General features: G+C 40.8%; 1 protein-coding gene across 1 annotated transcript in view; it reads right to left on the bottom strand.

Annotated features, from left to right (window-relative positions):
• LOC146776065 (polycystin-1-like protein 2) overlaps window positions 1–15021 on the bottom strand; it is an 865077-nt gene that overhangs the window by 17755 nt on the left and 832301 nt on the right. Inside the window, exon 42 of the mRNA XM_085637447.1 lies at window positions 4110–4241. Within this exon, the coding sequence (XP_085493573.1) occupies window positions 4110–4241 (132 nt within the window). The remainder of the gene's footprint in view (window positions 1–4109; window positions 4242–15021) is intronic.

Genomic DNA, 15021 nt, shown 5'->3' with positions numbered 1-15021 from the left:
TCCCTCGTGGGGGCTGCAACAACTGACCACCTGTGCACGGCGTCAACTTGCAGTTGTAAAGGCTTGTTGGCTTCCTTCCAAGAAGATTTTTGGGCTCCAAGTAGCCCCAACCTCAAGCACCTCCAGTGACCAGAATCTCCAGCCACACCACATTGTGTGCACCGTGGCCTGCTTCTTTTGGTGAGCTGCTTGAGGTCCTCTCGCGACTCCAGTGCCTTCAACCTGTGGGTCCATTTGAGGGTCACTCTTGTTTCTTTTGGGCCCCTCTGATTTCTCGGGGACTGCCCTGACACCCCTGCTTGTGGTGAGTGCCCTTGACCTTGCTGGTCCCGACGTTGCTACTTCTTCAATTCCTGCATTGGTTACACTTGCCAAGGCTTGTTGGTGCTCCCGCCAGACATTGACCCCTCAGCACTCGAAATCCTTCGTGAGACAGCTCATGCATGGTTCCTGGTCTTCCTCAGCATCGCCTGGTTCTCACAGCTGCAGAGTCAAGGTCATCGTCAACTCTCCTGCAACACCTGACATCGGAGGATATTTGTCTTCCAAGTCTCCTTGTCACTCCTGAGTGAGAACAACTCTGTCCAGTCTGCTTGCAGGTACCCCTCAACAAGAATCCACCTTTTGATTCCACTGGACACTTTCTCCTTCTCCAACAGCGGCACTTTCCTGAAGTCCCCCATTGGGTTCGACGGTTGTTTCCGACACCACTTCACACGTATGCACCTGGTTTCCCTGATGTAGGTCACATTGGTACTAGGGTATCCACTGGAGGGGTGGCTCTCTAACCTTCTGTCTTCCACTGGGTTTCTCCAGGGTCCACTGGGAAGGGTCCTTAATCTTAAAAACTCCAAATGAGACTTACACGTGGACTTGTACAGAGAACGCGGTCGTTTTCCCACACTGCACACGACCTCCGTGGGGTGCCTAGTCTCTCACCTTGGGTGGTTCCTTGGGTCCCCGGCACTTCTACATTGTCTCAACATCGTCCTGACTCAAGTCGTGGTTCTTTTACCACTTTCTTAGTATATGGTTTGGTCCAACCCTGGGGTCCACTGTGTATTTCGTGCTATTTACAGTATTTCTATGCAAAGTATTGTGTGCATTGTGTTCATCTTCATGTAGGAGATACCTAAACATATTAGAGAGTATTATACAATAAATACATATTTTTATAATTATCTTGTGTGGTTCATTTTCACTTAATCTTTACTATAAGATTACAATCTGGTAAAAACAAGCTGCTTTACACTCCTTCTGCACTAAGTCTAAATGCAGCTCTCCACAGCTACCACTTAGAGAGCTTTCTAAGGTAGTCTAAGACCTCTTAAATCACCATAAGGGTGGTCTGAACTGGTACAAGGTGCTCACTTACTTAAGTGGACATCATATACCAGGCCAGCTTCTCACACACATGATTTGTCATTCCGATTTCAGCTCTAAATATATTTTGGATATTCAAATATCAGCTTTTCAGTTCTGAAAATACACACATTTTCATCTCTAATCCACACTTTTCAATGTTGGTATAAATATATCAATTAAGTCAATTAAAGCTTCTAATTTAGTAGGCTGGACTGGACATAGGAGAGCTACTTACAAATAGCTTGAGAGCTTCCAGTAGGTCACAAGCTACTTGTTGGAGAAACCTGGAATTTACTGCATTCAAGGAGATCCAGAGCCACCAATACATGGGTGACTGGCTGCTTCATTCTCCATCCGACAAGCTGGCCATGGTTCATGACCTGCCCGAGTTAGCGGAGTTCTGTGGAGTTTCTGCAATTCAATAAAATTCAACCAGTCACCTGAATAAAACCAGAGTGCTGGAGTTTAAATGTCAGTTTTAGCAATGAGTATTGCAGGGTACTCTTTCCTCTTGAGACAGCTATCAGGCTCCAGTCTCACCTGAGGACTCTTTTATTGGCACATCATTGACATCAAGTTCTGGGTAACACTTTCACAGTCTCTTGCTCCAGGTTGCACATAAAACCTCTTATGCACCATGGCCTCCTTCAACAGGCCTCAGACTTTTGGAAATGGGAGGTCCAATCCGAATGTCAGGAAATTCAGTGGAATCATGGCTGGATAGTTAGCATTTCTGAAGGCCTGACTTGAACCATCAAGACCCATAGGGTGTCTTGAAGGACAGCATTGAGTCAAGCTGAGGAGTAATTCTAACTACTAAATACACACAGGGCCTTTGGTAAGTGACACAGGTGAACAGAGCATCCAAACAAAGGGAATAATGATCAAATTTCAGTCTCCTCTTTTGAGTCCTTTCCAAATGAATTTGGTGCCAGAGTATTTTTCGAAGAGGTAAAAGAACATGGAATGCACAACCAGACCTCGTAGTCTAGATAACTTGATTCGTAAAATGGCAGTGGAGCCATCATCTCCTTGAAAGTGAAAGGATTCAGCCATAGAAACTCAACATTTTTTGCTCACTTCAAGAAATGTCTCCTTAGAGAGTCATACTTCCTAATAAGAGCTTATCTGTTGCACAGTTTTCCACCCTTAGATGTGCAGTGCCGGGAGCAATGACAGGTTCTGTTCTGCATGTGTAAGTGTCCTGAGGCTAAGAAAAGTAATGCTAAGGGATGAAATAGCTCTTTTTGATTGGGCAGATCTTTAGCAGCTGATTTTTAATGCTGAGAAGCACAGCGTGTCCATTCAGTTGGACGCTGGACACCTCCAGTGCCTCTACTGCTACCTCTGGTTTCATCCATTTTGGAGTATTCAATGTGTTAATTGGTGATCAATTTCTCCTGTAGTCATTGTTCCCTGGGCCTCCCTCACCAATCAGGGCGGTTTGCATTACCAATAAAAAATGTATTTTCTATTGGTTAATCTGACAAGATTAAACATTAAGTGCAGATGTTCAAGGGATCTTATTGTCCCATCATCCTTAAAGTTTCAGGTTGACTGAAACTTTAAGGATGATGGGACAATATGGTTAATCCAAGACAATGTTATATCTTCTCAGACATCCAACTCAAATCCCCACACATTATATCAAGAGCTCACATAACATTTTGGTTGAACCCATGTGATATGAACATTGGTGGTATGACGACAGGCCCGATGATGAATCATACTACAAACTGTGGTTGATGGCTATTTTATTTTCTCAGAAGTATGTGGTCATACACCTTATACAACCAAGAACTAGTTGCTTTTGCTTCGCGATGCCTTTTATATGATATCAGGGGCGTAACACAGGCCCCCGCATCCCCCGTGGTGCGGGGGTGCCCCAAGCTTCAGGGGGACCTCTCAGCACAATGCTCCGGCCAGGGAGCTCCTGATTGAGCCCCGAGGGGGCCCCTCAACATACCTTGCAGGGGGGTCCCCTCAAGTTTCTTTACTCCACTGCATGATATGGATTGGTATGAGGAAGTATTAGAGAGATCATCATTTCCTCTCACTCCTTGTGTTGTGTGTTTGACTGGTATGAAGTCATAGTCATGCTCTGGCCATCTCGCTGGTTCATTCTTACTATTAAGCACATCCATATTTCACATGATCAACATCAGGAATAGATACACCACTGCCACTCTGGCAATTAGTAAGAAGATGGTGAGGTGGATTCCTAATGAGTAGGAAGAGTATTATGGGAGAAGAAGATTATTTGGCTCAGATGGGTTTGCAGTGGGGAATTTACATATCTCATGGTGTAAATAATGAGATGAAGGAGTAATGACTATGCGTCAAACCTTTCTACATGGGTTGGGTCTTGAGTCTGCAATGCACATGATGGGCTAACTGTTATACACCTGATATGCAAAGTACACCCTTGGGTGTGTGGGCCATTTATTTAGAAATCCATATAGATTGATGAGATGTGTAAGCTTGCTGGCACACTGAACAAGCATGTTGGGGAAGTCAGTAATAAAGACTTCTGTGTATCCAGCTCACTTTGAACATATTAAAAGTAAGCAGAAGATCCAGATTTTTATCTGCACAGATTCTTCCATTACCTTTTCCCCCACCGCCCCTCCGATCCAGGGTTCTTGCAAGAAACTTTAACGTTTTTAAGAGAAAATTGTGTTTTTAATTAATAAAATCAATTGTCACTATCAGGAACAGCAGAGTAATTGTTTTGGCACTATTACCTGATAATGCTTTTGTTCCTCACTGAAAGCGACAAGAATGACTGAAATAAATAGATTCAGCACGACGAATGTCATGAAAATGATGCATGAACCAATCAGGAAGGACCCCAGAATCGGATTATAGTCCAACACCTGAAATGAGAAAACAATGAGAAAGCAGTATTAGAACTGCACACAAAAACAACCGACTTTGAATATAAATGGTTATTTTCTACTTTCTTAAGGAAACAAGTGCAACTGCATTTTCTAGACCTTCTTTTAAATGATAAATGTGATCCTCTGTGGATATTTTTCTGGGGTATCTTGGTTTATCTTCTTTTGAAGTTTATTGTTTGTGCTTGTACATATAATTCAACATATCCTGTGCAACAATAATGTTTTTGGTGAATTCACAGCAAGAACCTAATCCCTGTAGATGTAGCTCCGTATATATCCTGTGACCTATCTCTTTTATTAATACCTTTGCCCCAGGAAGAGCAACCTTCCCCCCCCCCACATTCAATATTTTTTTCACACCAGGCTCTATTTTTGTTTACCTGTCCAGCGTGGTCCTTCCTTAATTTCTTGTCTGCTTTCTATTATGGGTGTTGTCAGCTGTCGATGATGACATTTGGTGGGGCATAATACTTTGGCTTAAATTCCACTGAGCAAGCCTGACATCTTGAAGGGTTCAGGGGGTTCTCTTACATTTGCTTGCACTTAGTCTTACTCTCTCACTCTGACTCATTCACTTACTTTCATTCACACTTGCAGACACTTTAATTTACTGTGATTTACTCGGTCTCACTAACTCATGCAGTCTCACTCATTCTCACTCTGACCCTAGACTGACCCACTCATTCTCACTTACTCTCACTCTGACACTCTCATACATTCAGTCTCACTCTGATATAAATATATATCCATATATATATATATATATATATATATATATTCACTTAAAAAACCATAGGTTTCACACATGTTATAGTTAGCTGGACATTTCACTCGTAAAAAACAATTGAAATTCCCCCGTTATAGTTAGTTCAGATAACTATAACTCGCGCGCCCGCAATCCACTGCTGATGACGTCACATATTACATCACTCATGACATGGTCAGTGGCATCACTCATGACATCACTGATGACATCATCCTTGTGATAGAGTGGCGGTCGCGCGTGTTATAGTTATCTGAACTAACTATAACGGGGGAATTTCAATGGTTTTTTAGTGAAATGTCCAGCTAACTATAACATGTGTGAAACCTATGGTTTTTTAAGTGAATTTGCAAGGTTTTTTAAATGCTAATTCCTAACTATAACGTGTGTGAAACCTATGGTTTTTTAAGTGAATTTGTAAGGTTTTTCAAATGCTAAGTTATGTATGTTTTATTATATTTTTTATATATTTATTTTACAATAAGCTACCTATGTATATAGTTATAGATTGACTGTATCATGTAATATGGAATGGCTCGTTTAAAATGTTTTTTTTTTTAAGGTTTTTCACCGTGCGCGCACCCCGTGGTTTTTTGAAAAAAAAAATGTTTTTTTCACCCTTCGGGGTCCTTCAGGGACCCCCTGACAAAGGCTAGGGGGTCAGGAACTCTCTACCCTGCCCCCTTTTCACATTCTCCACCTTTCTTTTTCACTGTCACACACACAACACACAAAATGGCGGCCAACACTTCCTGATTTCGACTGATTCGAATGTTGACTGACATGTAACCACCAATCAGAATTACGCTCGCGCACGTTATGGCGCCTATAGATATTTATGTACTTTTAACTGCAATTTTCTCAGGAACTACTGAACAGATTGACACCATATATGCAAAAGGCACATGCCTGACCTGAGGACTACCTCTTTGCCAAATTTCAAGTAATTCTGTTCAGCCGTTCGGGCTGTACCTTCGACTAAATGTCCTATGGGAAAATGCATGGGGAAAACGCGTTTTGGGACCCCCCTTTTTTCTCAGCCCCCGCTTGACGAATCACCCCGAGACTTTCAGGGTACGAGCTGAGCGGAGCGCCCCATTAGTTTTGAAACTTTCGCGAGGATTCGTCAACCGGCGCCAAAGTTATTCAAAATTGAATTTTCAGATTTCCTATGGAAACACGGTCCTAACTATAACTATCTACTGGCGACCGCCAGTAGATAATATATATTTCTCCAATCGCTAAGCAGAACAAAGTGTGGCGCACACTCTCAAGATGTATTTAAATTATTTTATTTTGCTCCCATCGGCAGACAAACGCGTTTCAGCCATGCCGGCCTTCGTCAATGTCGATGTACACAATGTTTGTCGCAATTGAATAAACATAATTTCCCACTGTTTCTTTATCAGTTGAGACAAAAAGAGGACTGCTCGGCAGCTTTTCTCTCAGTCCACATAGAATCTAACAGCAGCCATTTTAAGCTGAGCATGAAGACAGTGATCTATATGTCTTAGTGTCACAAAATATACAATAAACATATCTTGTGTCTTGAATAACCATATAATCATGGGTTACCCTATAAATTCATCCTATTTTGAATTGTTTTTCATTTTTTGCAAATTTCATGATATCTCGCCCTGAATGGGCAATTACAATTGCAACTTTGAATTATATACAGGTTAACTTTTTCTATGTGGGATTCTGACATTAATTAAAAACAATCCAAAAAGTTTTTTCATTATCAGTTCATGTGGAGAAGAAGACATTACATTTAATACAATTCTGTATCTTTAGCAAATAATGTACAGCTTAATGGCACTCAGCGTAACCATCAATCCTCCTTGGTCTACCATCTGTCAATTGCTATAGAAAGGGCAACCAAAATTTCAGCTAATTCATTACTAATTCACCATCCCCATTAAAAGACACAATCTGTAATTCCGTTTTATTATAAATTCCTTTTTTTCTTTTCATTATTGCATTTGTTTTCTCCACTATTTCATTTTTCTTTTTTCATTTTCTCTATCCCTCAGCTTCTCTCATTTTAATTTTTAAATTTTTTTATTTAATTTTACAGAGATTCGCAAGATATTTGTTCTTGTTCCCACAGTCTCTAGCCAACATGTATCCACATTTCTTCTTCACAGTTTAGACCAGTAGGGGCTAGAGTACAGAGTTCTATTACATATTTAGATTCTAACTGTCTGAGACCTCTTATCTGGTCACCCCCTCTCCTGAGGGGTGGAACTCGATCCAGACAGAATAGTTTCAATAAATTACTGTCGCTTTTATGCATTTATGCAAAATGCCTAGCCACAGGATAATTACTATCCTTCTTGGTTATAGCACGCATGTGCTCTAAGATCCTTTTCTTTGTCTGATGTATCATGCTTCCCACATAACGTAGGTTGCACGGACACATCAGGCAATAGACTGTGAAGTCTGAATTGCAGTTAAGTAGTTTGGTAACAACTTTGGCTTGTTTGCTGCCGGGAACACTAGAGGTTTTCACCGTTGCGCTGTTCTTACATGCCTTACATTTTAAGCATGGGTAAGAACCTTTTACTTCATGCAGGCTGGCATCCCTTTTGGTAAAATAAATATGCACTAGTATGTCCTTAAGGGAAACATTTTTCCTGTAGGTTATGCTTGGCTGGTTATTTTCTGCTGGCCAATAACCACATCTGTCTGGAGTATGTTCCAATGGATTTTTAAAGTCTGACGAATCTTTCCTGAATCTGAAGAGAAAGTTAAAATGAGTCTGGTTGTAATATCACTATTCTCTTTTGGGGATTTATTCAAAAGATCTTCTCTTCTGCGCTCTTCTGGTCTGACAACAGCTGTATCTAAGACCCGCTGTGGATACCCTCTCTGTTTATAGCGATCCACAGCTTCTTTTGTGGCTACTTCGAAGTCTTCTTCTGTAGTATTATTTCTTTTTAAACGAAGGCACTCGCCATATGGAATGCTATTCACTAGAGATCGCGGATGCTGACTAGTCGAATGTAGGGTCGCATCGCCCGCTGTGGGTTTACGGAACAGTTTGGTCTTTAACGTGCCATTATCAGTATAAACTAATAGATCTAAATACGGCACTTCTTTTTCACTGATGGTACCAGTGAAATGGAGATTCACATTATTACTGTTCAAATTATCGATATATTCTTCTAGCTCTTGTCTGCTACCTGTCCAGGTAAAGAATATATCGTCAATGAAGTGGGTTCAGATTCTATTTTCTGTGCCCACACCTCATTGGTACCCGCCCAGGCCACGTGCTTCTCCCACCAGCCTACGAACAAATTTGCGTAGCTGGGGGCGAAGCATGTGCCCATCGCAGTACCTTGCCTCTGGGTGTACAGTTGCTCACCAAAGGCAAAAATATTGTTATTCAAACAGAATGATAAAAATTGTAGAATCATTTGATTGTGTTCTGTGTATTTCAGTGGTCTGGTTTTAAAAAAAGATTTAATGGCCGCTTCTCCCTGACCATGGTTAATACATGTGTACAGGCTGGTGATATCAAGAGTAACAAGCAGAAAAGATTATTCCCAACTGGTATTTGCAATCAGCTTGATAAAATCAGTACTGTCTTTTCATATAAGATACTAAATCAAAAACAAAACAAAAGGACAAAGAACATTGTTCACCAGAATTGAGGTATTCTCCTAGAGACTACCCTTTGAAGAGACAATTGGTTTCCCAGGGGGTCTTTTGTTGTTTTTATGTAATTTTGGGATATGATAAAAGGTTTTAAGTGACAGGGAGATCTATTTTGATGAAATCATACTCATCTTGACCTAAAATCCTCTTATTTTTCCTAAAATCAATCATTACATAAAACTCAAGAGTGCTTTGATTGTAATCTTTAGTAGAGATTTTTTCATAACAAACATGATCATGTAATTCTCTCAAGGCTTCCATTTCATAAGAGACACTGTCCTGGAGAAAAATATTCCCGCCTTCATCTGAAGCCTTTATTACGATTGACAGATCTTCCTGTGAGGCTTTAATCGCTTGACGTTCTTCCAGGGAAATATTTTGATGTTGTCGCTTCATTTCCTTTGGATTACTTCTCAATTTATCCAGATCCTTGATTACCATTTCGTGGAAGCAGTCGATCATGTCATATGCAGTTCTCGGAATGAATCTTGATTTTTGCTTTAAATTACTAACCATTCCTGTTTGAATTATGTTACTCTGTTCGAGAAATTCTGTGTCACTCACTGCTTGAGTCATATTATCACCCTCTAGTTCCTCTCTTAAAGCATGAAGAGCTCTCAAGGCTGGTAGTTCACTTCAAGTTAGTAAATCAATCAGATCAATTGTCCGATCTGGATCCCGCGGGGATTTTGATTTTTTCCCATAGAACATTTTCTTCAGTTTCAATTTGCGTATAAAAAGATAGAGATCTATACGCGTCTGGACATAGTCCCATTTATTTGTTGGACAAAATGACAGTCCCTTCCATAGTACCTGTTCCTCCATCTTTGCTAATTTTCGTTTTTACAGGTTTACTACGGTTAGGTCCTCTTGATTCACTTTTTGTTGGTTACCCTTTTGCTCCTTGTGACCCTCGGGTATATTGTACATTTACTTTTTTTGCCACTTCTTGTTTTCCTTTTTCTGATTCTGGGGGTCTTTTCTCTCCGGGAGTTAGCGCTATGACTGTTGGATTACTTGGTATTCCTGGGGAAAATTTACTCTTCCCCCTACTTTGTCTTTCATGTTTAATGCTCCTTCTGATTCCGATTGCTCTGCTTCTATTTCTGATTCCGACGTGTCTCTTGTTGTCACCACGTCTGTTTTTATTGCCTCTTGAATTGGTTTTTTTGGAAGATCAAATTTTTTCCGTAAATGTCAGGACCCTGCCTGATTCATAATCATGCTGGTCTCTGGCAAATTTTTCATATTTGCGCTTTCTAATCACCTCTTCATATTTAATTAGACATTGTTTAATTTGCTGTCTTAGAGTTTCTGCTGTTTCTTTTGTCGAATCCTCAGCAATCAACTCTTCTAGTCTCCTTATTTCTTCCATTAGTTTTACTCTATCACTGATCGCGTATTTTATCATAATTTCTACCATCCCCTTCGCTGATCGTGTGGTATGATCTGACCATTCTAATAATAGATTAGGGTCCGGGTTCTCATACGATGGCACTATAGATATTCTTAAACCTCTGGGAATGCGATCTGCTCCAAGATAGCGTTTTAGTGATGTTGATTCCCACCACTTGCGTACATCTTTTTCATATGTTTTTTCCAATAGTTGAAACAATCCTTTTAATGAATTCGGGGCCACACTGTTCCCTTGTTTGCTTATTTCTTTTATGCCTTCATTTGCTTTCACTGTAAAAACCGAGGCAGCCGCCTCCAGTCTCTCCTCCTCACTAAATATTGTTACGATTGCCTTGGATGTTATCGCAAATTTTAAATAAAGTCCGCTATCGCCACTTTCCCCAAGCGATGCGTATAATTCTGTTGATTATTCGAAAAAGAACACCCGACTGGAAAGCTTATGAGCGTATCGACTGTAATGGCGCGTTAGGCTTACCAGAGCTGGTTCTCGATAGGCTTGCGCGTCCTCCGACCCGGTCGCCTCTGATCTTGGTCCAGTTCCGGTTCTGTCTTGGCCTGATACAACCTTCGCGTCCCCTCTCATTGGTCAGCTTCTTCCTGGTGGTGCCGGCGGTATTCCTATAGAAATTCTTCCAAAAGTTCACCAAAAGTTCGCCGCACACTTGCTGGGTGGGTGCCGCCACCGACATCGGTGAGTTCGTCGATATATTTCTCCAACCGCTAAGCAGAACAAAACGTGGCGCACACTCTCAAGATGTATTTAAATTATTTTATTCTGCTCCCATCGACAGACAAACGCGTTTCGGCCATGCTGGCCTTCGTCAATGTCGATGTACACAATGTCGCAATTAATTCTCTCAGTCCACATAGATTCTAACAGCAGCCATCTTCAGCTGAGCAAGAAGACAGTGATCTATATGTCTTAGTGTCACAAAATATACAATAAACATATCTTGTGTCTTGAATAACCATATCATCATGGGTTACCCTATAAATTAATCCTATTTTGAATTTTGGTCATTTTTTGCAAATTTCATGATAAAAAAATAATATAAATATATATATATCACTTAAAAAACCATAGGTTTCACACACGTTATAGTTAGGAATTAGCATTTAAAAAACCTTGCAAATTCACTTAAAAAACCATAGGTTTCACACATGTTATAGTTAGCTGGACATTTCCCTCATAAAAAACCAATGAAATTCCCCCGTTATAGTTAGTGCAGGCAACTATAACTCACGCGACAGCAATCCTCTGCTGATGACGTCAGATATTACATCACTGTATTTAGACACCTATTTACCCATGTCTTCTTCCATTAATCTGTAGCTATACATATATTACAAATATTTATTTTTCAGAAAGACACATATGTAATCAGTGATGTCATATCTGACGTCATCAGCAGAGGATTGCGGTCGCGTGAGTTATAGTTGCCTGCACTAACTATAACAGGAGAATTTCATTGGTTTTTTACGAGGGGAATGTCCAGCTAACTATAACATGTGTGAAACCTATGGTTTTTTAAGTGAATTTGCAAGGTTTTTTAAATGCTAATTCCTAACTATAACGTGTGTGAAACCTATGGTTTTTTAAGTGAATTTGTACGTTTTTTTAAATGCTAAGTTATGTCTTTGTTAATATATATTTTTTTCAGGTTTTTCACCGTGCGCGCACGGTGCGCGCCTGTAGATATATATGTACTTTTAACTGCAATTGTCTTAGGAACTACTGAACAGATTGACTCCAGATATGCAAAAGGCACATCCCTGACCTGAGGACTACCTCTCTGCCAAATTTCAAGTAATTCTGTTCAGCTGTTCGGGCTGTACCTTGGACTAAAGGTCCCTATGGAAAAATGCATGGGGAAAACGCTTTTTGGGACCCCCCTTTTTTCTCAGCCCCTGCTTGACGAATCCCCCCGAGACTTTCACGGTAGGAGCGGAGCGAAGCGCCCCACCTATTTTGAAAAATTCGCAAGGATTCGTCAATCGGCGCCAAAGTTATTCCAAATAGAATTTTCAGATTTCCTATGGAAACACGGTCCTAACTATAACTATCTACTGGCGACCGCCAGTAGATAATATATATATATATATCTGTCTATATATATATACTCACAGACCCATTCAGAGACTCACACATACACTCACAGACCCACTGAGACACTCACACACCTACTCACATATCCACTAAGACACTCATGCACACACTCACAGATCCATTCAGACATCCATCTACCCACCCAAAGACACAATCAGACACTCATGTTCCCATTCACAGACCCACTCAGAAACTCATGCAACTACTCACAGAGTCATGCACCCACTGATTGAACCACTCAGACACTCACTCACCCACTCACAGACTCACTCAGAGACTCACACAATCACTCACAGACCCAGTCAGAGATTCATGCACCAACTAACAGACCCACTCAGACACTCATGCATCCACTCACAGACTCACTCAGGCACTCTCATATCCAGTCACAGACCGAGTCAGAGACTCATGCACTCACTCACAGATCTACTCAGAGACTCATGCACTCACTCACAGATGGACTCAGAGACTCATAATCACTCAAAGACCTACTCACACCCCCACTTACAGACCCATTTAGATACTCAAGCACCCATTCACAGACCTACTTAAACATTCACACACCCACTGACAGACCCGCTCAGTTACTCTAACAGCTGCTCACAAACTTAATGAGACACTCATGCACTCACTCACACACTCACTATTAAAGATTAGTGGTTACATTTAGGAAATAATATTAAAAAACACCTGAGAAATTCACTTACAAAAAACAAATGTTACAGGGATGTTATAGTTAGGAAACAACACTAAAAAATCTGAAAAAACAAAGTTTACAGGTAATTTATAGTTGGACTCAGATTTCGCTCATACAAAACCAGTTAAAATCACCAGTTATAGTTAGCTGAGCTAACTATAACTTACGCCCCCATAATGCACTGCTTATGACCTCATATATTACATCACTCATAACATGGTCAGTGACATTACTGATGACATCTCAAATGACATCACTGATGACATCATCCAGTGAGTGTTTTCAAAGAATTTATGAGTTTTATATAGGATATATGCTAACCTTCTACAAAGTTAGATTAATATACTAGGTACACTACTAATGAGTGATACTACTTCTAACATTGATTATGTGAATACTGTGTGACTGTGTTTAGCCATGTGTGAGTGGGTGCCTGAGTGGCTGTATGGATGTGTGAGTGGGTGTGTGAGTGGCTATATGGATGTATAGGTGGGTGTGTGAGTAGCTGCATGGGTGAGTGAGGGGCTGTGTGGGTGGGTGAGTGGATGTGTGAGTAACTCTATGGAATAGTGAGTGGCTGTCTGAATAGCTGTATGAGTCAGTGAATGGGCATGTAAATGGTTGAATGAGTGAGTGAGTAGCCATTTGAGTGGATGTTTGGTTAAGTAAGTTGTTGTGTGAATGGCTGTATTGGAGAATCAGTGTCTGTGTGAATGGTTGTATGGGAGAGTGAGCAGATGTGAGAGTGCTTGTATGGATGTGTAAATGAGTTTGCAAGTGGTTTTGTGGGTGTGTTTGTGTGTGCGAGTGCTTGTATGGGTGAATGTGTGGCTGTATTGAGAGACTGTATGGGTGAGTGAGTGGGTTTGTGAGTTGCTATATGGGCGAATAAGTAGGTGCATGAGTAGCTGTATGGGTGAGTGTGTGGCTGTGTGAATGGCTGTATGGGTAAGTGACTGGTTGTATGAGTAGCTGTATGAGTGAGTGAGCAGTTGTGTGACTGGCTCTATGAGTGAATAAACATTCAAAGATTGCATTTTGTAGGTGTTTCTTAGCTTGAGATAACATTATTAAATGTAATATTTTATCCCAATGTCTTCCTATGGAACAGCCAACACTGCTACAGTGAAAATAACTTTTAGGACCTTTTCACTGAAAGGACATGCTTAACATTAGACATTTGCTTAACATTAGACATTTACGTGTCCTACTTTTAAATACATACACCTTGCCTTTTGGGCAGTAAAGCCTAGTTGGGGGGTGATGTATTAATATTAAAAAAGCAGGTTCATGCCTGTTAAAAAGCAGTTATTTTGACAGGTTGAATTTGTAGTTTTAAGACTGCACAGCAAGACTACAAGTGGTAGGTCTGCAGTCATGTTTACACTGTCAGTGTAGTGGATGGCACAATGGGTGCTGCTGTCCACTTGTGACATTTAACTTACAGGCCCTGGGTACACCTTGGTACCATATTCTAGGGACATATAGGTAAGTTAAAGTGCCATATAGGGATATTTATTCATTTTAAATGTTTTGTGTACCGCGAACATGACCCAAGTGGGTATCAGAGCGCTTTACATACGAGTTGCGGAAGACATGGGTAGATAGTTGTAGGAGAAAAGTAGTGATATATAGAAATAACATTAAGTACAAAATGATATATTGGAGGCCATATTGGGGCTGTACCATTTGCCAGGTAGCAAATTAATCTGCTGTACACAATAGGAGACAAAAAGAGCAAAGCTTCTAGCTCAGCTCGGTGCTCATCAGTAGAGCTTTCACTTTCCTTTTGAAGGCAAGTGTTGAAGGAATCAGTCTTGTTTCCACAGGAAGGGAGCTCCAGATTCTTGGGGCAATACCTGAGAATGTACGATTGTAGGTTTTCACATTTTTAAATGTCTTCGGCTTTAGCAGCATGGTACTGGAGCTCCTTGGGGAACGGGAGCCACCCAATAGTTCAAGCTTATTTGCAAGGTACAGAGGAGTGTTGAAATGCAGTGCTCTGTGGGTCATACATGCAATTTTTCATTGAACCGTTGACTCAAACGGAAGCCAGTTAAGAGATTTCAGGTCTGGAGAAATGTTGTTGGTTTTCTTGGAGCCAGTGATGCGC

The sequence above is a fragment of the Triturus cristatus genome, chromosome 12 (assembly GCF_964204655.1).
Source record: "Triturus cristatus chromosome 12, aTriCri1.1, whole genome shotgun sequence".
NCBI lineage: Eukaryota > Metazoa > Chordata > Amphibia > Caudata > Salamandridae > Triturus > Triturus cristatus.
This window is presented reverse-complemented; position numbering and strand designations above follow the sequence as displayed.